Genomic DNA, 26,406 nt, shown 5'->3' with positions numbered 1-26,406 from the left:
GTGATCTGATTTTACAACTTCGAGTTACTAAATTTGAGGTCGATCACCTTGTGCGATCCAACTTACATTCAATTTACTCACTCGGCAAGAATCTTGCCGAGTTATTCATGACTTTATACGAGGCAAGTGAAATTCGCGCGCGAGGCTCGCTACGACAACGTGTATCTTTATACGCGCGCTCGACCCACAACACTCAACGTCAACTCGACTTCGATATTTTCGCGCTGTCTCTCTCGCACTGCCGCACGCATATACACACTTGTCGAACTCTCGCGCGTTTGAACTTGTTCGCTCGGCTCCGCTTGTTTACGTAACGGCCAGCCTAGTACATATGCACTGACAATTTCAGCGGGGTTTCGCGGTACACCTTGAACGAACGTTTTTTCGGACGTCTTCGCCAAGACGACACACTTTATCCACCACTGGATTATTACTACGTGTTTAACTACGTGGATTATACGTTGGGCGCCAATTATGTAACGGGGAAATGAAATTAGTTTTAAGGCCGGCTAGCTCACACGGCGTGAAACAAAAGGACCTATCAATTCCGAGTCACAAAATAATTACTAGTCACCTACTCGTCGAGATTCTCTGTGGCTGAAAAGGGAGGTCGACTAAAAGGAGTAACTCGCATTTAACAATTAAAAATGAATAAAGATTCTCCTTTATTTAAAGTGAATGTTCAGTAATTTTCGTACAGTGACTTTTATAATTCTCGCGAAACAAAATGTCAAAAGGGGCCGATCGCTCGCTCGCAAATACAATTTATAATGGCTTACTCGTTGTTGTTCGCCGATGGCTAGTCGAACTCGCTCGCAGGATCGTAAGTGTAGCGTTGGTTCGGCGGGGCCTGGAAGTCGCTTTCCCGCTGATACAACGGTGGCTCTGTAAGCTGCAGTGTCGCGTTAACCGGGTCGGATTCACTCGTATTTATTAGGATTAACTACGGTAGGTTTTCGTACACGGCACTGCACACGATTTACAATGAATGTCTCGATCGATCACGATGTGACTAGTCACGCTGGCGCACGGGGTGAGAGTGAGTCTTCTCTCTCTCGTTCGTCGGCCCTTCGACTCGCGCGTGTTCGCTGCTGTCGTCTGCTCATCGTGCTCTCTGCACGGCGAGCTTCGCGCTGACAGGTCTCTTCACGCCCGCGGTTTTTAATTGAATTTATAAATTCTATTACAGTACGTCATAAACTAAATCAATATAATTCATCTATTACATAGTCGAAACCAAACGATAATTGAAATGTAGGTTGCCGTAGTCGTGGAGATAATAACTTTCGCGCGATATTGACGTGGAGCAAAAGTATTACTTTCGTCCCCGAATTCGAAGATGAAAGTACGTACTTTCGAGCATGGGATGAAGAAAATATTATTGTAGATCTTATTCTGGCTGGAGAGAATAGTTGGATAAATGAAATGTGTGAACACTCTGATTATTGAGTACATTAAGGGGACCGACTTGTGTTAAAAGCTTAAATTCAAAAAATAGCTATATTAATCGAAATAGTGGAAATTTCTTTTTTGGGATAGTAAAATATGTTCATGAGACACACGGTTGACCAAAAAAAACTTCTACCCAAGCTTTGAAATGCCAATTACGCCTATTTTTTTATAATACTAAACATTATAATAGGATTCACTTGCCACGCGATTCTGACGTGAGCTCTTCATCAATATTGATCTATTGGGTCTCAGGTGGTCACCGTGGTACGTCCTTTATGACACTAGGACATGCCGCTCTGCACTTTCCTGATTTATTTGCAGTGCTACGTCGAGAGTCTTCTGCATGCCCTTAACCAACTAGTTTTCGTTGTTTTCTTGGTGCAAATTTTTTTCTGGCTTCATTTCCTTGGCAATCTCCTTAAAATTTTCTGGAGCCAATTTTCGCGGTCCCAATTTTTCGAATGCTATCGCGTCGGCTCTCGTCGTGTATCGAAATCGAAGGGATCTCTTCGTCTGAAACTTCAATCTTTGTTTCAGAGCGGACCAGTTGAACTCAAAGCGTTGGCTCAAAACCTTTGTAATTCAATTGCATCGCACTCAACTTATCAACCTATATGTTGCGCGGGAATTGCGTCACCTCTCAAACAAGCTTGCGAAGTAGTCACGCTAAATTCGTATTTAGGCGTGAGGTCGCTTGCACTCAAGTCTTGAGGGCACTCATTGTCACGGGTATTGCAAATCAGGGAAACTTACTTATTCTATTACCTCAGATTAAATCGGGACAGCTAATTAAAATAAAAATGTCACTATTCACATTTTAATACGGAAACGCTGCTACCCAAGCCGCTGTAACCAAATTGTCTGGTGGTACTCGCTGTTGATTAAGCCACCTCTGGCAGGTTTGAATCTCGATTTTCCCGTACATTATTCAAAGTTTAATTTGTAATTCTTTAATTAATTGACAAAGATGTTTAATGTTTATAAGGGTATTCTTTCATCTAAATAAATACAGCAATATACAGTAAAACTTCGATAATTCGAAATCCTAAATACAGGCTGTAATTTCGAATTATTGAGAATTTCGAATTAACGAAGTAAAAGAGAGGCCAAATTAAATGAATTTCGAATTATAAAAAAACACAGGTATTTTTATTTATTTAGTATGTTAACACAATTCTAATTAAAATGAGAAGTCATTTTAGATTGAACTAACAGATTTTGTTTTTTTTATTAGAAAGGATTCAACTTTTTGCATTGCTTCACTCGATACAGGAAGGATTTCTCTCGTACTTTTTTCTCCTTCTTCCTCATCATTATCAGATGATTCCTCATTCAATTTCCGTTTCTTATTAAAAATATCAGCAATTATTTCTTGCTCACTTAATGTTAATACTCCAAATGTTCATACATTATCATCAACAGAAACATATTCTTCCCAATCCCAATTTTCATCAATTTCTTCAATTATCTGAATGAACGGTTTAAATGTAATTGTAAATCCAGCCTTTCCGAAACAATGACGTATCGTTTCAGGCTGGGCTTTATTCCAGGGCTCGTATTCTTTTAAAATTGGATCGAGCAATGTCATCCAAGCCGCGGCCGATTCATAGTTCACACTACCACTTTTTCCGTAAAATTGATTGAACTCAACATCATTTTGAATTATCGAAGTAAATTTATATGGTATCTAGACTCGATATGCAAAATTTCATTTCGAATTATAAAAATTTCGAATTATGATATTGTTCGAATTATCGAGATAAATTAACATTGAATTTATATCGAAAACGCTAAAAACAGAGCTTGAATTCGAATTATAGAGAATTTCGAATTATCGAAGTTTTACTGTAATTTAAGTTGAAATAAATGAAAATAAATAAGGGTTTATTACAATACAGTATGAAAGCTAGTTCACTAGCAACGTGAAGAAAGGGCACCACCACATGGTATGCGGACGTGAGCCGTAAAAGAAACAATAAAGAAATAATGATATTTGATTGCGTAGTTAGTTTAATGCATGTTTCATTGTTGTATTAATTTCCTAGTTCGTCTTGGCTAGGTTTAGAGCAATTAACACTCGCGAGAATCTCGGAGGGGTGCGGGATCACGGATAGATTCAAATTCTACGCGAGAGTGTTCGTGTATTTCGTCACTTATAGGTTACTTATTATTCGCTTACACTAATCTTCGTTCTTCGTCAACCAATGCTGATGGCCGGCGTCCGCTTGACTTCACATCAGCCTATCGGTGACAGTGTATCTCTTATTATTCATCTCCTTTATCTTGGTTGTTCATCGTCTTTTCGTGTTGATTATTTTCTTCTCTTTTGCGGGTCTTGGATGCTAGAGAGTGTGAAATTCATTAATATTGTAAGGTTAAAGTGCAAAAGGCTCGTCTTCGTCTCTCACAGCTTATTTTTTACTCGTTAAGCTCAAGAAAAAGTTTCATGCCTGTAGCGCAGGGAGTATGCTGCTACATGTTTCATATCTTAATTTTTTCATTTATATATTTTTTTTTAATTTTCATCATTGTTTTATTTGATTTATCAATTTCTTCTCAAATTTATATTGTTGCTTGGTTACTTAATTTGTCAATTGATTTGTATGATTTCTTAATTTATGTAGCTTTTTACTTTTTCTTAATTAATTTTTAATCATAGTATTTTGAAGGTTTTTTAATAGTACTTTATGCAATGGATATGTTTTTTCTGCAAAAAGAGAGGTTGCAGCACGAAATAAAGGCAAGTTAGAGTTTTGCTGAAAAAGCTTATTCATACAAGTTGCATACAATATTTTATAGCCCAAGAGCCTAAAACTAGCGTCAAAGTTGCAATTTTTAGATTACAGTGCTATAAAATTATTTATTAATGAATTAAAATATTAACATAGCACATCGAGCAGTCATCGTTGGGTATTGATATGACAAAAACATCGACTATCATGAAAAAGTCATCGACGATTCGAAATATTGTCGTAGTAGTCCAGTCAAATTAGTTTTGAACGTGAAAAAATTCGCAACCGGCGTTTCTTACCGGGATTCGTTAGGGTTCGATGGTAGGAATAAAGTAATAACAAATGCCACAGTTTAGTCGATTGGAATTTCAACAATTGGGCCCTTTAAAATTAGGAAAATTGGTTTTTTGGCTACAGATTGAAAACCGTACATTTTATAAAAAAAAGTTTCAAGCAAAAGTTGTAGGTCCTTGCAAGACCTTCAATTTGACATATATAACATTGGAAATCGGTTCATTTGATTATCAAAAACGCCTCAATTGTCAATAACAACAAAAGGGACTTACAGACATAGCAAGAATATCTAAGTGGGCTCAAATCAAAGATAACTACTTCTACTTTTGTAAAATAACATATTTTTATCATAGATTACAAAATAAGAAGTAATTATCTTTGATTTGAGCCCACTTAGATATTCTTGCGATGTCTGTAAGTCCCTTTTGTTGTTATTGACAATTGAGGCGTTTTAGATAATCAAATGAACCGATTTCCAATGTTATATATGTCAAATTGAAGGTCTTGCAAGGACCTACAACTTTTGCTTGAAACTTTTTTTTATAAAATGTACGGTTTTCAATCTGTAGCCAAAAAACCAATTTTCCTAATTTTAAAGGGCCCAATTGTTGAAATTCCAATCGACTCAACTGTGGCATTTGTTATTACTTCATTCCTACCATCGAACCCTAACGAATCCCGGTGAGAAACGCCGGTTGCGAATTTTTTCACGTTTAACATAGAGTCAGATCTAACTGGACTGGAATATAGTGTATATCGAGCGAACATCGTTGTTTGTTAATATAACGTACACTACCCTGCAATGACTTTTGCCATACCTGAGTAAAAAGTAAGTGAACTTCAAAGTATCATATCTCAGTCAATAAAGATCGAATCAGGATTTTGAAAATACCATTCAAAAGGACCTTACAAGCACTTTACAACTAAGGTAAAAGCACCGATTATGGAACGGTGTACCAATTTGTGGAATATCAGCATTTATACCCTTATAACTAAAGTTTTTGTTAAAATTTTATCTTGAAAGCAATTGAAAAGTATCAATTTGCATTCGTATAATCAATACAAAATGATTTCGAAGCTAACAGTGTAATAATATTTTATGATGGAATAAATTAATCAAGTGCATCTGAAAAGCGCGTTCCATTGATAGGGACACCCAAAAAAAGCGGTGACCCTTTAGTGAAACAGTACAGGTTAAGATCGATTGATTTGTTGATTCCAATATTAGAACACTCGTTGATTTCGTTGATCCTTTAATGGAAGGAGCAAATTTTGCATCTTTTCCATAATTAGGTACCAAAGATACTTTGTTAATATTACTTATATAAATAAATAAGAAAATTAAGGACAGTTTTAAACACAGGGATTTCGATATTAAAGCCCCAATGAAAATATTTTATTAGTTCTTAGGCAAGATTTTAAAAAGATCTTGTATAAGATCTTATGCAAGAACTTACGTATGATAATCGACCTTGTAAGTTCTTGCATAAGATCTTGATAAAATTGTAAGACATGTGGTAGAAAGTCTTGTATAACATCTTGATAAAATAGTAAAACTTCATCACAATCATGAAATTCAAATTATATAAGAACTTGTTATTTCAAGTCTAATAATGAAATCAAAAAATCTCCTAAGAATTTACTACCTGAAGTCTTCCAGTTTTATCAAGATCTTATATAAAAACTTGCTACTAGATGTCTTAAAATTTTATCAAGATCATTTTAAAATCTTGCCTAAGAACTTATAAAATATTTTCATTGGGGAGGTACAATGCATCTAATGATAACTTTGTTTTAAGATTTTATCAATTTTTCAAGTAGATACACATGTTTGAAAAAAAGTTGCTTCAAAACCGTTCCATAATTGGTGCTTTTACCTTATATAAATTATGTTAGGCTGACATCATTTAATCAACCATTTTTTTCAATAAATAATGTGTGACGTCCAGCACCGCCACTGATACCATATGTTTTTTTTCTTCCCCGCCTACAATCATGATCGATCGATAATCGCTCCATTACCCACATTAGAAAAATATCAATCCTAGATCATAGAGTTCCTAAGTTACTGACCCGATTAACGAATCTCATTTTAACAAATGATTGATTATTCCTATATGATTTCTAAATATTTTAACTCACTATGTTTAATTATTATGTTTAATGAATTCAATTTTTATTATAACTCAATGATATCAATTAAATAGAAAATAACTCCATAGAAGTATAACTACACGTGGCTGTATTAACGACTCAAAATGATTATATACAAACACAACATTACATTAAGCTTTAAGCCGAGTGCAAGAATATCAAACAATAACAATTGTCACTATACCACAGATATCAAACTCAAGTAATCTATCAATTAATTAAATAATAATGAAATCAATAGCACTTCACGAACGAACANTAGCACACGCACACAAGTCACTTTCTCCAACGGTCATACACCCACGCTACACCGCGGCTACTACAATAACGCGCATACGATCAGTCCCGGGACTTCCAATATAAGCCCGCGCCGACGCGAACTCATATACGCCATACACATATACCTAACAGACATATACACAACGAGTTCCATCTATTATTCCAACGTACTCATAAGCAACAGTTTCGAATATAACAAAAATGAACTCCTAGACTATTTGAGGTAAAACTCAAGGTCTGAACAGTTAATTAAATAACTACAATTAGTTATAACAAATGGATCGAAAAAGTCAGTTTTTCTCGTCGCTGATATTTCATTCGCCATTTTAGTAGAAAGTCTTATAGAAACATTGTGAGCCAATCAATTTGTAAGTTTTGATAAGACCTTCAAATCTGCTTAACTTAAATTGTCCTACGTGCATTTTTCACGAAGATACGGGCGTTTACTGGACCCTGATGTTTTTTGAAACTATAAAATTTTGATGAATCAAAGTCATGAATATTTTAAAAATATAATCCATAAATATGACTTCATTTTCTACATACGAATACAAACATTTTTTGTACATAAGAATTTTCCCCATCTTTTTTTCAAAGCCGTACACGTATGAATGAAAAAAAAATTGAAAAATGATATTCATTATTTCTCTACAGTGAAACTACCGTATCTTCGTGAAAAAGGCACTTTGGATAATTTAAGTTAAATAAATTTGAAGGTCTTATTAAAACCTACAAAATGAGGGGCTCCAAATATTTCTGTAAGACCTTCTACTAAAATGGCGAGTGAAATATCAACGACGAGAAAAACTGATTTTTTCGATTCTTTATTTATTAAACACCATTGGCAAATAAATTATGGCATCCGAACATAATTTATATAGCTTTAAATTGCTGAAAGACCTTTTGAATGGTATTTTTAAAATCCCGATCCGATCTTTATTAACTGAGATATGACACTTTGCAGTTTACTTACTTTTTACTTGGGTATGGCAAAAGTGATTGCAGCGCAGTTTAATAAAAATATCGACTTCCCTTTTGAAGATACACACTCATAGATACATGCATTGATCAATATCAAATTTGAAAACATGCATGATAGTGTGAAGGGTGTCGCAACGTATACGAATTGACCACAAATTCGCATTCTATGTATTATCTTATATGCATATTTTCTTGTATACATAAGTACGAGAGAGGAAGACAACTAAACGTAGTCAAGTCCGTGAGCTATACTGACTGCGGTTGCTTATGCTCTTATGTTGCCTCGTGTGTATACGTAAATACAGTCACATGCTCGTGCGAGAGCGAGAGAGAAAAACGCGTGGCGAGAAGAGATTAGTGTCGACTTTAACAGAAAGCAGTCAGCGAGTTCGGTGTAACTAGCGCGGTAGTCAATCAAAGCGCGCAGCGCAAACCGACGCTGTATAGGCACTTATACTATTAAAGTTGCGCTCGCCCGGACGGACGGAAGCTTGTTTTTTACGAGTTTACCCCACATACCAAACTCCGATAAAGATATTTCACATAAAAATTGTGTGACTCAAATCTCTTCTCGCAAAAAATCGGTGAAGAGCCAACAGGAACGCTTTTGAGCTATAATCCGACAAGATGGGCTCTCCCTTTTGACGTACGGAGGGCAAAAGAGCCAGCATAATCGACTTCTGTCACGGTGAATGGTCTCGACGGTGTGACTCTGGGCTCAGTTAGAGTTGCCATAAATTGCTCTAATCTGCGTCCTTGAAAACGTGTACACATTACAGATGAATGAATTACTTGCCGTATGAGGCTTCCTGCTTGGGAGGATTTACCACTGTTGGCCCAAAAACCTTTGAACTAGCCTCCTCGTAAAGTTTATTCATAAGAGTGGAGGATAGCAGTCGCGCAAAGTGGCTAACCTTTAGAATTATTAGTGGGTGACGCTCATCATGTGACAGCATCGAATGAATCAAACGGCCACCAACTCGTACTAAGTTCATCTTTTTATGGTAAGGATGATGGCATCGTAACCTGGAATTTTCTTAAACTCATGCAAAAATGATGTGATTGAACTGCGCGTACCACTGCTGCACTAGTCGCGATAATTTCTTCGGTCGTAATAGTCTTATCTGTGTACACTAGTTTGACAAAAGTGAGGTGATCATCACAGGGGCCAACCACCCATTGGAATCGTATATCCGACTCACTTACGAGAGAATAATAACATGACAGTAGTGATGTTGGAGAGCTCCAGATCAGTGTAGCTAAACTCATCAGTACTTGGAGTCCAGTGGAGCCCCTATGTAGGCACAGTCAAGCTCTTGTCGAAAGCCCGATTTTCGCGGTACGGCACGCCACGGCACGTAGTACTACGCAGTACTCAGAGAACACACATACACACACATGTGGCTATAACCTCTCACGCATACACATTCGATCGACCAAGCTATGATTGAAATAATAGTCTTAATTTTACTTTATTGCCGACTTCTCTTTTCGAACTCACGTTAATATGACGATGATGACTCACTGATGGCTTCAGCGATCAACAGCAATTATTTTTCTCGGACGAGCTACATTGACCTGTACGCATCATGGCCCATAACAGTCTCTCATGTTCAAGCGCTATTAGCAGTGGCTCTCGGCCGAGCAAACACTCGCTTTCTTTTCTCTTGGTCGCGACCAATTTCCACGCAAATAATGTGCGATAGTAAACACAGTGCACTACGTATCGCACAAGCAACAATTTACAGTTTGTACACTTGCTTTTTTATGTCTTTCTCGTTGCAACACACTTGTTCTCGAGATTTAATTTATACAGCGTAACTCAGCTACTCGCTCATAAGCATTTGCGGTATTTGGCGTGAGTCGTGCGTGAGGGTTGCCTATCCGTAGGTGGTGGCCGCGTCGGCCAGTGACTCCCGTCACACCTATTAATATAAAGAAATAGGAGAACATAGACTTCATACTTGATTAGGCTGCTTATAAGGCAGCGAAACGTTGACATGTTTTATTTAATTTTATAATTTTACTTTAATAAATATTAACTTTTTTGATGATCTGTGTGATAAGTGAATCATAGTGTGAATAATTTGTATTGTTTCCTTATTTTTTATTTATTGATGCAGTGTCAGAGACTGAGGTACAGCCTGATACTGCCGTAATAATTTTTTATCTTTATAAGACAAAGGCATAGCAATGAATTAAAAACAAGTTGAATGTGAATGACTTTGCTGCACTCAACATCAATTACTTATTCATAAATCCTCCTTAATCAAGATTACAAACCTAAATATAATCCTTCTCAATTAAGGAAACTATCAGTTGTACTAGTTTTGGCAAAAATTAAACTTTATACTAGGTAGAAAAATGGATTATAGAAATTATACACCATACTCTTTTACTTTTTTTCTAACTCACCTGCTTCAAAGTTGTACCTCGCAAAATACTTTCAGAGTCTGGTTCAAGAATTCGTAATTTAACAAATGATATCATAGCATTTTTTTCGACACAACTGTGACTTTCTCTGCTACAATAGGCCATTAATTTTCCCAGTAATACTGTCTCATCTTGATTTTCATAAGTTGTCATTTCTTTTAATCTAGCAATCGCTTGGGCTCTTGCTGCCAACATTGATACTAATATGCATTCGGATGCAGATCCCTTGAAATAAGTAAACATTAAAATTCCACAAATTTTCGATATTATAGAGCAGAACAATTCATTGATTTTTGTCAATAACGATACTAACATATACATCGGTAATTAAAAATTCATAATTAAATCATCATTCTATTTCATGCCGTGGGAAACCAGACCGCAGGTATAAATACGGACTGTTATATGAGTGACTAGAAAACAAGTGATGAATATGATGAGGAAAATAAAAAGGAAAAAAAAGTCGAGACATCTGACAATAAACATCACCCACCACCATAAAAATTATATTCCAAGATTTGAAATATTTTTAGATGACTCGCAATCTCAAAACAAAGAATAAGTGTCACCATCATTTTAGTCTTTCGGCCCTGTGCGCAAGTTTCAGATCAGAGTTATTAAGGTGACCATGCCTCATAGGAATCAAAATCTTCAGAAAAGTATCCTTTATGGGCTGAGTTTTGCAGAATTTTTATTAGAGTTATAAAAAAAGTTCGTGTGCCAATAGATGTGAAAAAATCAAGAAATAAAAAAAAATTATTAATGTTTTTGAGCACATATCGACGTGCCAGTACTAAAAGATGCCGCTTCACAGAGCAGAGCCGAAAGATGCCACTTCGCGCTCCGGGCAGAAAGATAACATTTCGCGTTTTGAGCTACAAGATGACTAATCAGTGCTCGGTATTTCAGTGTTTGAAGCTTGAACTTTAACTATCATCTTCATTCCAACGCAGGATTCTGGAAGAGCATATAATTTTATTTCTAAAACATGAAACATTAACATGGTGTCACTTCAAACGCAGAAAAAATCATCCTTCAGAATCGAGCGCTGAAGTGGCATCTTTCAGCTCGAACACGAAATGGCATCGTTCTGCCCGGAGCGCGAAGTAGCATCTTTCTGCTCTGCTCTCCGAAGCGTCATCTTTCAGCACTGGCACTTCGATATTGAATAATAGAACTGATATGAAGGTCTAAATCAAAATTCCAAAAAACTCAGCCCATAAAGTTTACTTTTCTGAAGATTTTGGTTCCTATTAGGTATGGCCACCTAAATAACTCTGATCTATGTACCAAAATATAGTCTGTGTAAAATTTCAGCTCTCAAAAATTGAGTTAACCCGAGCCGTCAGTCGCTTGAAGGTTTTTAATTCGATTTAAATTAACTTTTACCGCGTCCTTACAGAAACATTCAAATGGCTGTACAGCAGTCAATTTTTGAGTTAATAAAAATTCAAAACACTCAAATTAAAGGTAGTGAAAATACCTTTAATTTGCTTATTTCAAAGTTTTGATTGCTTCAAAATCGACAGCTCTAGAGCAGTTTTAATATTTGTAATAATCGGAAAAATCGCAATTTTTCTAGTTTTTTAATAGCTGAGGTTCACTCGGGAAAGCACCAATTTTTTCTAAACTCCAAGGTATTTTTTCGTGTGTCATTAGCTAAAAAATGCCGTAAGCTTTAGATGAAATATCGCAATTAGCATTTTATTCCATTCTATATATTAGATAATTCTAGGTTATGCAGGGGAATCTCGTTAAGTAAAATCTCCAGAAGTCGAAAATTCCTATAACTTGAAAAAAATTCTGCAAACGAAAATCTCTACAACTTGAAAAAAATACATGTATTAGATAGGGTTTCAAAAAACCTCAATAACTCGAAATTTCTGACCTAACCCAAGTAGAAGAGATGTTCAGGTTTTTATGAATTCTTACATTAAATATATACATTCCGTTGTGACGGGGGTCACAGCGTCGCCTGCGGAGATGCAACCCCCGCGCGCGCTTTACGTGAAATGCGAATCACGCCGACCAAGCGAGTAGCATGCATGTGAGTAGGATTTTCAGGCCAAGAGACGACACAGCAGAGCAGCGGGCCAAGACCAAAATCGCAGCATGAGCCGGCAGCATGACGCAATGACAGCGCGGCGGCGTGCGTGAATAGGCCACTTGCCGCCATATCGCGAGCGCTGGCATGCACGTACCGAGCCAGTGGAGCAGACGAAAATTGGGTAGTAGCGAACCTTCGCAAAGAGCAACGACTGTGACACGTGCCGAAAAAGAGACTCAGTTGATAGATCGAGTAAGAGAAAGTGCAGTGAGGAGTACAGTGAGTGGCTAAGAGCAGTCACCCTGTCTACCAGTGCACAAAGCGAAGGTACCGTCTGAGAACTCGCTGCACTTGCTTTGCAAGACAACGACGGCCACGCACACCGTCGCGTGAGACGCTCTGCAATACGAGGAGAGATAGAGAGGTTAGCCGCACCTGGCCAAGATCGCCATTTCTGCCGTGAAGCCGCCGTCTGAGAGCTCGAAGAAAGAAGATCTCCGACAAGTAAACTTAAGCATTTAATTAATTAGTAAGTCGCTTGGTCGGTCGCGTAGGAGTGTGTTTCGTGAGAGAGAGTGTGTGAGCGCCCGAGCTGTGTAGTGCGTCGTACTTAGTCGAGCCGTGGCGAGACGCCATCTGGTCCGCGTTCGCGCGTATGTCGTGTTGGCGTGCATCGTTGCATACGCGTGCATCGGTTCGGCGCCCTTCCTCGCAGCATCGCGCACTCGGCGGATCGGCTCCATTTTCTTGTTGCGTCGCACGCTCAGTGGCTCGGTGCCACTTCTCGTTCTCGTCGCGGCCCACGTGACATTGGCCATCTCTCGTCCGATTCGACGCGTATCGTGTGTGTATCTCGTGCGGGGCATCGAGGCTCGCGCGCGTGAATTGGCGTGCATCGTCGTATACGCGTTGTGACGGAGCGCAAGCCATCGGCAAGCGAGTCGAGCACTCGCAGAAAATGCATCGCGCCGAGACTGCCGCACGCGCGTATGTATGAGTGAGTGTGTGTGTGTCTCCCTTCTCTCGCGCGTTTTCAGGTAGCTGATAAGCAGTCGACCTTTTTGATGTGAAACATCTATATTCGCGTTTGGTGTCAGGGGTAAACCCGTAAAAACCGAGCGTCCGTCCGTCCGTCCGTCCGAGCGAGCGCAACTTTGGCAGTAGAACTGCCTATACAGCGTAGGTTTGCGCTACGCGCTGTGATTGGCTGCCGCGCCAGCTACAGAACTGCTTTCTGCTGCTGTCCGCTGCCGAGACTCGACGCGCGTATGCCTGTGTTTACGTATACGCACGAGGCAACGTAACAGCATAAGCAACAGTAGTCGGCTCAGCTCACGAGATTGACTGCGTTGAGATATCTTTCTCTCTCTTGCTTATGCGTATCGCTAATACATATAATACGTATGTGTTGTCTATGCATGTACGTCGCGAGACTATGCACTATCATGCACGTTGTCAAATCTGATACTTATTACTGCATGTATGTATACGTGTCTATGAGTGTGTGTCTTCTTAAGGGAAGTCGAAATTATCATGTTATATTAAGATATAACGAACGATAATAGCTCAATGCACTAATTTGATTAATAAAACAAATTGAAAATTGAAAAAATTAAAAAAAAACAGCTGTTTATGAACAGCTGCAAGATGTGAAACATCTTTATCAATTAATTAAAGAAAATTGGAGAATTTAAAAGTAATCGAACAAGTAAAAGTCGAAACAAAAAAATAAGTAAAAAAAATCAAATTGAAAATTGAAAAAATTAAAAAAAATCAGCTGTTTATGAACAGCTGCAAGATGTGAAACATCTTACTATTAATTTAAGAAAATTAAAGAATTCAAAAGTAATCGAACAAGTAAAAGTCGAAACAAAAAAAGAAGTAAAAAATTAAAAACAAATTAAAACTCGAAAAATCAAGAAAAAATCAATTTAATACAAAAATCTAAAATCAAACAAGTAAAAAGTAAGAAAACAAAAAAACAAAAAACATGAATCAAAAAAACGAGAAAATCAAGAAAAAGAAAAGTCAGAAAATCCCAACACAAGCATCGATGTTTCACATCTGGTGCGCTAAAGCTCAAGAAACTACTCTGATTACTTAACTCAATGAGAGGGAACGATTTGAAGAGTAAGCACGCATTGATAATGCACCAGATGTGAAACATCGATGCTTGTGTTGGGATTTTCTGACTTTTCTTTTTCATGATTTTCTCGTTTTTTTGATTCATGTTTTTTGTTTTTTTGTTTTCTTTTGAGGATTGCGACGAGCTGAAGTCTACATGACTGCGCGAGTGTAGGGCATGCGACCCCTGCCGTAGTAGTGTGCGCAGCCAACTTGACTGAGGTCAGAGTGCATATGTGAACTCCAGCATCACGCAACATATAAAGGATACGCTCGAAAAACATGTGTCCTTGTTTATTGAACAATTTCAAAAGCTTAACGGGTTCACCGTTATAAAACAAAGAAGGTAATCGGAAGTCAACAGACGATGCAGCCACATTGATGCCATCGTGCATCCTGTTACGATTAATCTGCCTTAATCGTGCGTCAATGACATCCTTAACTTGTAATTGGAATTCTATAAGACAGATCTCTGTATTTGTTAAGTCGCTCGCCCACGCAGGGTCCTGCGCCGATTCCCGCTGAACGCGAATCGCATCGAAAAGGGCCATATACGCCTCCATGTCAGCCCATGTCAGCGCCTAAAAAAGGAAACTAGTGAGCTGAGGGTCTCGTGCAGGGAGAAAACGGCGCAAGCACTGGATAAAGACACAAACTGATAATAAGCAAGTCGTTGCCACCCACTCTCACGTGAACGACTGTAACACGAGAGGGAGGCGGCTTGGACCTTGTTCGAGCTTAAACCGACAATCACCTACTCCTCCTCTGCAAAGTTTTTGGCACGAGTTTTCCTCACCCATTAACACCACCCTTAGTGCGCTGTGCAACGTGCATGGGACTTGCGGCGTCCACGGCTGAAACAGAGGAGTCATCGGTAAGGCTGCACGATATTCGATAAAAATATCGGTATCTTATCGATACGATATCGATATACGAATTGTATGTAAGAATTCGAGAGCGATACGATATTATGTTGGATAATATATCATCGATAATATCGGGTGGGTCTTTGTTCGATTAACCACCGTATCGTCAAAAAAATATGTAAGCAACGGCGTGGACGCAAACGTACAGTCGTGTAACATAGATCTGAACACAAAGTGAAATAGGGGCCTATGCCATTCTTGCTTATGTTCAATTAGGTTTAGTGTAAAACAATAGTACTTTACAATACTAGTGCCACAAGTACCACTTTTTGGCACAGCGTAATTTAGGGCCCGAGTGCAGCAAGGGTCCTAATAGCCGGGCCAAAAAGTATCCCCATGGCACGAGTATCGTACAACATTTTATAGCACTGCGTGGCATGAGTCGCACATTCTGGCACCCTTGCGTTCGCATCACACTCGCATACGCTCCTGCGCTAACCTCACTTCGCGATACCAGAAAGTGCTACTCATGGCTCGGAAAAGGAAGCATAAATGTGAACTTAGCACAGTGCTATAAAATGTTGTACGATACTCGTGCCATGGGGACACTTTTCGGCCCAGCTATTAGAGTCCTCGCTGCGTTCGGGCCCTAAACTACGCCGTGCCAAACAGTGTTACTTATGGCACTTGTGTCGAAAATTACTAATAACTTCAATCATCATTTCAAATATTATTTAACAATAAAGCATTTCAATAAATTATATAAAAATTGATTATTATAATTTATTATTTAAAATTTATCGATAAATTGTCGTATCGATTTCGATACGATACGATATTTTTATAAAGAAATTATCGTCGATATCAATACGACGCGATATACGAGTTATCAATTCCATACGATACCGATATTTGGGTGAATTATCGATATCGTATCGTATCGTGCAGTCCTATGACTCATCGGCTACGACTACGTTCTCGCGTGGAACCAAATGAGCGGGCTTCAATCTGCTAATACTGACGGTGGACTTGTTATTATTTCATGCGGACCCGTATAAGGCGGAATCAAGGAGGTCTTGATTCTCTTGTCCAATTTAAAAACGTGCGTTGTAACGAATATATTATTCGTTATACTCTCTCCCGCCTCTTGGGCAAAAGCCTATATTAATATTATTTATTTTTTATATTTTATAATATTTATCGATTCACATTTAGCTACTGCTAATATAATAACTGTCGCTTGCCGGACGATGGACCACGGCGTGACGAGCGAACGCTAGCAGCAGAGAGGGAGAAAGAGAGTATCTTTGAGGCTCGTAGCCTCGTGACGATGGCATACGAGCCGATTCCTATTTCGGCAATTACCGCGAGCTTTACATTAGAGTAAACTCAGTACTGCTTTGATTATTTTGAAAAGTCGTTCTTAGTGAATTAAACTCATTTTGCTATTACTTTGTTTTGTTCCTTGCGAGCCCAGCGATCCCTAGTTAAAGGACGGGGGCCGGTAGCCGAGCTAGGATCGACGAGTCCTTGGTGAGTACCTGTTTCTCGACCCCATAATCTCTCTCTCTCCAGCGCAAGCCCGTTAACGCTCGGCTCGGCGAAAGCCCTGTAGTCTTGTATTACCGGCCAGAAGGCCCATGTTCATTTAAATACCAATACCAATTTACTTATTCACTATTTAATAAATTCATTTCTCTAGTTTTAATTTAAAATATACACTATTGGTTATTTCCGCCCAACCCTAGCGTGTTAGTGTGTGAATACATTATTTTGTAATGTATTTACGTGGCAATACTCCGAACCCACAAGTTAAGCATTACAGCGTACATACATTCAAGTCCGCGGCTACAAAGCCCTGTTGTGTCTTTTTATGATCGACCTGGACAGGTCTTACCTGATTCATATAGGTTCTGATTTTACTTTCGAAAACTTTAGGGTCCAAATGAGCCCTTTCGTCAATGCACAAATCTCCCGGGACCAGCAAGGGGTTTCCTTATAGCATTTATGCAAGACTACAATCTACTCCACTAATGAGTATAGTTATAAGGCCAAGCCGGACAGACGGTAGCAGTTTGAGCCAATTTGTCGCATTTGCATGACACGTTAGGGCAGCTTTTAACGAACTATGCCAACGCTCGATTAAGCCGTTTGCGCTTGGATTGTACGTGGTGGTACGCTGTCTTTTAATGCCAAAAACGCGCAATAACTCAGAGAACACGTGTGACTAAAACTGTTTACCCTGATCGAAAGTTAACGTAAGCGGCGCACCAAATCTAGCCACCCAACCCCTATGAAATTCGCGAGCCACGGTGGGAGCTTTCGTGTCGATCAATGGCCCGGCATCGGGCTACCTCGTATATCTATCCATCATAGTAAGCAAAAATCGGAAGCCACCGTAACTCGGCAAAGGACCGACAATGTTGATATGTACATGATCGAAGCAAGCGTCAGGAGCATCAAAATGCAACGGCACAGGTTTAGTGTGGCGCCCGACTTTGCCTATTTGACAGCCAATGCATGACTTGCAGCGGGAAATTATGAACCTATCCATATTCGGCCAAACTTACCGTGTTTCAATACGACCCTTCATAGCTCTTGCGCTATCATGAGAAATTGAATGCAAAGGCTCGAAAACTTCATCTTTGAGCTGGACCGGCACATAAAATCATGTCCTTTTCTCGCGTTGCTCACAGTATATTTCCAGTTTGTCAGGGCCAATAGGCAGCTTACGCAGCTTCAAGACATGATAATGCTATCCAAATGAAAAAACTCGTTCTCGAAACGATCGTATGAAAGCTGAGACTCCTCAATTTCCACCCGTGACAAAGCGTTGGCGACGGAGCGACTAATTAACGGCTCGTGATCCGTTACAACCGTAAATTTACGGCCTTCAAGGTAATAATGAAAGTATTTCATTGATTCTACTACCACCATGAGCTCTCTAACGAATGTGGAGTATTTTGTTTGTGCTAAGTTGAATATTCGAGAAAAGAAAGCTAGGGTCAACCAAGTCTGATCAATTTGCTTTTCAAGGGCACCTCCCATAGCTACATCAGATGCATCAGTAAGGACTTAAATCGGCGCGTCGGCTCGCGAAAACAATAGCATGACCGCATCGCTCAAACTTCGCTTACATTTATCACAAGCTTCAACAGCTTGTGTGTCCCATAAAACCTTGTCGTTCTTGCGAGAATCAATCAAAAATTTATTAAATTGCGATTGCAACTCTGCGGTGCGTGATAGGATAGTGCGATAAAAATTAATGATGCCAAGGAATCTCCGAAGTTCCTTGATAGTTACCGGTCGCGAAAAATCTAAAATAGCTTTAGTTTTTCTGTTGATAGGCTTATATCCATCATCCGATACGTATCCCAAAAAATCGACACTGTCGTGACCGAAATTACATTTATCTACATTAAGCTGCAACGACGCTTGTTGCAGACGACACAGCACGATCTCGAGATGTTCTTCACGCTCGCGCCTGGAAGTCGATGCTATCAGTATATCATCGAGGTGTATACAAAAATAAAATCCAAATCGTGCAACGCCATTTCGACATAGCGTTGGGATATCGGCTCAGCGTTTCGGAGGCCGAATGTCATGATCTTATACTTAAACAAGCCGAACGGCGTGATGACAGTTGTTTTCCGGGCATAGTCGGGATTGATCGGAATCTGGTTAAATGCCGTTTTCAAATCTAAAGTTGAAAAGTTTTATTTACCAGACAGCGAAACGGAAAAATCCAACAGCCACAGTATCAGATAAGCATCAAATTTTGTAACTGATTTTAAACGGCGATAGTCGCCACAAATGCGCCAAGAATTATCCTTCTTACGCACCATATTTTGTGACGAGAATCCAGACAGGATCTCGTCTCTCTCCCCCAAAGTCAATATTCGAATATGTTATACTCATTATGAGATTTGTTACAGGTGAAGAAGCGCGACCACGGCAGATCGCACGAGAGAGAGAAAGAGATATAAATTCACGTGCGCGGAAAAGACTGCGCGAACCTCGCGAGCGCGTTGCGAAGATTTACGCGTACGAACAGAGGAGCTACACAGTAGTACCGTCTGGGCCCGATTTCGAGCGATACGCGCAAGTCGAAATCAACGAGCATTGTTAGTCCGCTGTAAATCGCGTCGCGAGTTTGAGTGATTGCAACGCGTGCATTTTTGAGTGCATTGTGAGCAAGTGTGTGAGCGGCCCGGAATCCAGCGTCGTGGATTGGGCAGCGGGAATCACAACCGGAGGCAGCTATTGTAAGTGCCAGCTTACCGACTTTCTCTCTCTCATTTGCATTGCGACTCGCATTCATCGGTTTAGGCGAACATTCGCGCGCCGTGGTACTGCACCAAATTGCCGTTTTGAACACGGCTGTAATTTCCTGATTTACTCGTTTATCAATAATAATTATTTTTCCTTTAATCTAATTCTTTCGCGTCGATTGCTATCCTGTGCACTCTCCCCTCTTATTACTTTTTAAGTAAACGGACCCGGCCGCTAACGCGACCAACGCAGTAATTGTTATTTTATGTAGTAATACTAATTACACCCTTCACTCGTAATTTCCCCCGTTATAATGGATGGGACTCGCCCAAAGGCTTGACGAAGGTTTGATCATGCCAGCCTTGTACAGTTGGGAAAACTATTCCTTAGTTGCTGCCAATTTTGGCGGAGTCAATCTATTAGCCTTGCACAAAATAGGCTTGCCTTCGGTTTCAATATAATGAAACACTTTCACATCCGACATGAGTGAAGCAAGTCCTGTTACTTCCGGAAATTTACTAAGAATATGGGCAAAGTCTGAGTTAAAATTAATCACGGATATGCTGCATATTGCAAGTTTATCACTGTTAAAGGGTGGAACAAAACCACGAGCTACGGCCGAGCCTGATGCGTCCATCAGACACTTACACGTCAAATCTGGCAATAAATAAAACTCTTTTAATATATCACCTCCTAAAATTGGGTAGGGAACGTCTGCTGCAACGAAGGTCCATAAGAGAGACAATTCTTCGGAAAGTTCAATATATAATTGTTTTTTACCAAAAACTTGGATAGGCAGCTGAGTGGCTGCGGTAATTTCAAAAGTCACGGGTCTTGACACCAAATCACTTGGCCTAGGAATAGCTGAAACTCCGGCACCCGAATCTACCATAAAAATTAATTTCGAATTTACGTCCTCGATATGGAGACGAATTGTATCATCCGACATAGAAGTCTCCGTTTCTGCCATAGCTCGGACCGCCTTTGTCGAGCTTATGTGAACTATTTTTATTCTTGCTGGGCTGCTCCCATGGGCAGACTCCAGGCTCTGAAAATTTATGTGCATCTTTACCGAACTTATAATACAAATAGCCCAGATTGCGACTAATACGATATGATTGTAAACTGTTTAAGACTTTATCGAGCTTCTGCTCTAAATTAAGAATAAGCGCATCATCGTCGCGCCGCACAGGATTTCTAGCAATACTATCTACCTCTTACGAGGCTCTACTGTCCGCGTCGCGTCTGAAAGATGTATAAATTTGATCAGCCTTTCTAACGTTACTAGATTTATTTTCTTAATTAATGACATCGTCTAACAAGGAGATCACCCCAGCTCCGGGTCATGGATTTGCTCCAAAATTTGTTTGGGGTCTCCTGGTACCCAATACTGAAACTCCCTGTGCTTAGTTTGATTTCATGGGCCTTAAGGCCCATTTTTTTAGAGGAATTTCCACATTATAAAAGAATCTTTGTTATTTTCTATATTGATATAGAAGTACTTAAACGAAAAAATGCAACGATCAAAAGTTTTAAAATTTTTCAAAGAATCTGCTTGAATTTTTTCAGAATTTTTGGAACCATCTATCACTCTCTTTAAGAAGTCCTAAAATCTATAAAAAAAGCGTCAAATTAGGGCCTCTTGAATTAAGTGATAGATGGTCGCAAAAATTCAGAAAAAATTCAAGCAGATTCTTTGAAGAATTTTAAAACATTTTATCGGTGCATTTTTTCGTTTAAGTACTTCTATATCGATATAGAAAATAACAAAGATTTTTTCATATGTGGAAAACCCTCTCAAAACTGGGCTAAGGCTCATGAGATCAAAATAAACACAGGGTGCTTCAGTATTGGGTACCAGGAGACCCCAAAAAAATTTTGGAGCAAATCCATGACCCGGGAGCTGGGGTGGTCTCCTTGTAAGTGCATACAAATATTCGCCGAGATCGTCTTGGGCCAGATACGCAAAATCGTATCCCTACCCAAAATATTACCAGGGCTTGAGATTTAATATTCCAAAATCTCCGACGGTGAACGCGTACCCATATTTACCATATCAAGCATATTCTTAAGGTTCTCTGAATCGCTGACAGTGAATTTATGCACTAACGTGTCTTTCTACTTTTCGTATCTGTCACAGGCTGACGCTGAATCAATAGCAGAAGTCGCGGTTGCAATCAAGTCCTCATTCAAGCTACTAATCGCATACATGTATTTATCCCCGTCGTCAACGATATTCTTCGCGACGAAATGCTCCTCTAGAGTATTAAACCATATACGGGGTACACTTCTCCAAAAAGAGCGAATTCTGATTTCAGGTTTCTGCGGTGCTCGCAAAGCACCAGACAACAAGGCCAACTGCTCGGCCACAGAAGAGCTTCGACTAACCGTGTCGTTACGTTAAAAATGCTCGGTGAACAATGCTTCAACGCAAGAGATTATGTCCTGTCAAAGTCTATCAAAATCCTTACTAAATACAGTCGACTGCGCGGCTTCCGTCATGGTTGCTGAATTACCGTTCTATAACGTGATATCACTACCCACTGTAATCGGAATTCTGCCCTATGCAAACTATACGGCGGTGGCTTGACGGGTGACCGATCCAATCCCATAAATAAACTCAAAAGAGGGGTAAAGAGGGGTAAATAAAGGTAACCTCGTGTACTTATGACGACTTGTTGTGAAGTCAAAACTTCAAAAGACAAGAAACTGCACTGAGGAGTTCAAATGCAGCATGTCACCAATCAAAAAAAGAAAAATATTTTCAATGTGCCTGACTCACACTCTCCTAGACTCAGCACTAGCCTAAGTGTAACGCAAGATTAAATTTGTTCATCGTGTTCACGATTTGTCGTATTTTGAGTATGCAAGAATAATACTCTAGCTTTCACTAGTCAATCGGTTTAGGCAATTAGAGAAATCCTCGACAGAACGTTACTAAAATAAATTGGATGATCGACAAAGTTTCTTGTCGAATGACAATTGCCTAAACCGAATGACGAGCGAACACTAGAGCATTTCTTGTAACGCAAGAATGTATGTTCATGTATCAACAATTATTACTGCTAGCATAGACAGATGTTACAAAATATATAAATGAATATCATATGTGAGATGGGTGAAATATTCAATCTTATAATTTTCCTAAACTGGCTCAACTTGAGCATGCAATAAGAATCCAAAAGTCCCTCGTCGTTGACAGGCAGCGAAGAATTTAGTCTGCTACGCAGCTCTTGATAGGCTTGGTTATGTCGCGTGGCGCACGCGAAGCAGAGAGATGATAGCCTCGCTGCTGAGAGATGGTTGCGATCCGCTACGCTTGATTCGAGCGCTGTTGCCACGCCGCTGCTGCTGCTGCTGCTACGCTGCTGCCACTGCTGTGCCGCTCGCTGGTTCTGATGATGCTGGAAGAAGAAAGGTGAGCCAAGATGATGGGTGTCTCGCTGCAAAAATGCGGGATGTAACCCGCTTGCTGCTGGAGGGTCGTGACGTCGCTGGCCAAGCAGCAGGTGATGAAAATGGCGGCTCGACGTTCAGCGGCGAAACTCTCGTTGAGTGATTACCACTCCGAAGTTGAATTAATGTCGCCGACGATCAACACCTCGATGTCGAGCCAGGTTGTTGAAATGCACCAAGTCGCGAAAGATGACCGTGGTCGCTGTTACTCCAAAGTTGCGTCTCGCATGCCGTTGGAGAAAGCCGCGATATGCAAAGATGACGGCAATGGAAAGATGAAAATGTTTCGTCGTTCAGCAGGAAGGCAGCCTGTGTACAAAATTCAATTTTGTGACGTAATTTGCGTGTCTGGCGAAATGATCCGCTGAGCGCGTTGTCGCCGTGACGAGAAGAAAAACTCAACCCGTAGAAATTGCCAGGAAGGTATACCTCAAATTTTCGGCTAACTCGCTGACTGCTGACACAGCTTACTCTGCACAGGTCACGATCTTCTGCTTCGTAGCTGCCTTGCTGAAGATGTTCTCAGCTAGCCTCTCTCAACAGTGTAAATATTTGTCTCGATGGACAGGCAGACTATCTCTGGGTACAGACCTGAACGTGGTGGGTCACCAGTGTAAATATTAGTCCTCCTGCCACCTTACCTGGCTATTTACACATAGCAGGTAGATTGATTGATTGATTAAACAATTTTCATTTGACCCACCACCCTGACTGGCCATATAGTAAAATACATTTGACATAAAAGTATATTTAGTAATTATAAATATACTCTCTCACTTTAGTATGTGCGTGTAAGTACAAATAGTGCAGCGTTCTTGAAATTAATAATTAGATACAATTTATAACATAAGATTGAAGAAACGTAGTAAAAAATAAATATGTACAAAAATAAGAAATATATATATGTTGCAAGGTAACTGGTTAAAATCTCACGGAGGTGCGCTTATTGCTTCGCACTCGGCAGCGAATGATTAATAATTTGTCCCTTTTGACGCGTAGTGAGATTTTAAGAGTCCTTGTAAAATTATTTTTTTTACTTTGGGGAAAAATTTAGGATTCTGTGAACAATTTTTGAGACACTGTTATTTGTTGTATATTTTTGGTTTTATTTAATTTTATATCACCAAGGGAATGCAAGATTAATAACTTTAATTATACGCGATTACGCTTGAACTTATTTATCTTGGGCTTGTCGCCATCTGCTTGCCTCGTTCCCGTAGTGCTGTCGTCAACGAGTGATCGTCTCATAACAGTTTGCTACAGTGCTGGATTTCCTGTAGAGAAAAGATGGAGGAGGTACGCGTTGTTCGCGAGTTTCACGGTCTGACCCATATAGTGCGTGTTGCCACGCTCTCAGTAACTGCGCAGTTACGCGCACTTGCACGGTACGGCTGCGTATGGAGGGGAGAGGTCTCTCGCGGCTCGCGCCTACTCACGGCTCGTGCTTGTTCGCGACCGGTGCGGACACGCTCGCGTCTGCTTTGTTCTTTTTACGCGTATGATGTAACACGCGTATGTCGCGGAGGTTATGCGCGTCTAAATTGCACGAGTTCGAACTTGAAAAATGAATGCGCGGAAATGATGTTGCGTGCGCTTATCAATTAGTAGTTAGTTTACGAAGTTATGATTGACACAAAAGCGCAAATTAAATAAATTAAAATAAAAGAAACACTTGCATTTGTGTCGACAGTCCGTGTTAAAAATTTCCTGGATCGCTGTTCTCTTGGGTACCGACGTAAATTGTTGTAGCAAAGCTCAATCTTACCAGCACTACAATAGAGAAAGAAACACCGTACTTAATTTTAACACTTCGCGCTTCACGTCCGCGGGGCAGTCGAAGACTTTCCCTTTTAAGTGTTTATCGCTGTCGAGTCAGACGAACAAGGAGTGATCTCAACCTGTTCTTCTACTGGACCTTCTCCGGCCATTAAAGCATGGTCAGGTCTGGTATTCTGTCTCGACGGCTCGACCTCTATCATCCGCTGGATTGACGAGTAATCTCGAGTCAATCCAATCAACCTTCCGCTGCTTATTGCAAAACTCAGGTATGACGGAGACGGATATCGGCTCTCTGATAAAATACTTAGGTACTAGCTTATGCCCTTTGGGCTAAATGGTACGTTACCGATTATATTATATTACTTAGTTCATTGTAGTTTCTTGTTGTGATAATAGATAAGGATGAGCTCCTCGGTGCACGCGCCTTTTATACCCGTGAGCGACTGCCCTTTCCCAACGCTCGATCGGCGCTCGATGCAGCGCCGATACCGCATTTTCGGTGATTTGCTCGTGCTAAAAAAGCGGGGCGAAAATTCTCTTTTTGTCTCTTTTCCTGGCGGGGCCAACATACGGTCGCGAGAGGGCAAGTGGGGCATGAGCGAAAGTGGGGATCTGCGACGTCCGAGCCGGCTCGCGATGCTGATATTTGCGCAAGCGCTCGAGGGACTGGTGCGTTTCTTCGCTCACTGCCTTATCAACAGGCGTAAAATTAGGTGGTTACCTTGCAATGTATACACTCGGCAATAAAAAAATTCATCGAAATTTCGTCGATTTTCAAATGCTTCTATCTTGGGCTCGATTTATCGTATCAACACGCTTTTTTTTCAATTTGTTGGAAATTTTGTCCTCTTTAAATCCATATAAATTAAGATAAGATTCGAGTTAATGTAGAGTTACCAGTAGTATTTGAGCGTGACACTAAAAATTACTGAAAAAAATGACTGTTTGAACGTGTACCAGTACCACAGTAATTTTTCTATCGAAATCTCACATGCACCATCGCAAAGTGCTCTTTTTAACGAGTAATTTAAAAGAAAAAGCACCTATCTATGATTTTTTTTAAAAACCCCCCTGTAGGTCGATTTGAAGGTACGGTTTGTGTACTCAAAATGCCCAGAAAATCGTTTTGATTTCAGCTAAACGGGGGATTTTACGTACTTTAAATGGTATCTTCAAAACGACCTACAGGGCGTTAAAAAAAATCATAGAGAGGTGTTTTTTTTTAGATTACTCGTTTAAAAGAGCACTTTGCGATGGTGCATGTGAGATTTCGATAGAAAAATTACTGTGGTACTGGTACACGTTCAAACAGTCATTTTTTTCAGTAATTTTTAGTGTCACGCTCAAATACTACTGGTAACTCTACATTAACTCGAATCTTATCTTAATTTATATGGATTTAAAGAGGACAAAATTTCCAAGAAATTGAAAAAAAAGCGTGTCGATACGATAAATCTAGCCCAAGATAGAAGCATTTGAAAATCGACAAAATTTCGATGAATTTTTTTGTTGCGATAATTTTGTTGCCGAGTGTATT

At 39.8% G+C, this 26,406-nt stretch overlaps 1 protein-coding gene across 1 annotated transcript in view; it reads right to left on the bottom strand.

Annotated features, from left to right (window-relative positions):
• LOC106652664 (aromatic-L-amino-acid decarboxylase-like) overlaps nucleotides 1–26,406 on the bottom strand; it is a 259,293-nt gene that overhangs the window by 166,766 nt on the left and 66,121 nt on the right. The window contains exon 5 of the mRNA XM_014371756.2: nucleotides 10,308–10,550. Coding sequence (XP_014227242.1) covers nucleotides 10,308–10,550 — 243 coding nt within the window. The remainder of the gene's footprint in view (nucleotides 1–10,307; nucleotides 10,551–26,406) is intronic.

The sequence above is a fragment of the Trichogramma pretiosum genome, unplaced genomic scaffold, assembly GCF_000599845.2.
Source record: "Trichogramma pretiosum strain Unisexual culture from Peru unplaced genomic scaffold, Tpre_2.0 scaffold88, whole genome shotgun sequence".
NCBI lineage: Eukaryota > Metazoa > Arthropoda > Insecta > Hymenoptera > Trichogrammatidae > Trichogramma > Trichogramma pretiosum.
This window is presented reverse-complemented; position numbering and strand designations above follow the sequence as displayed.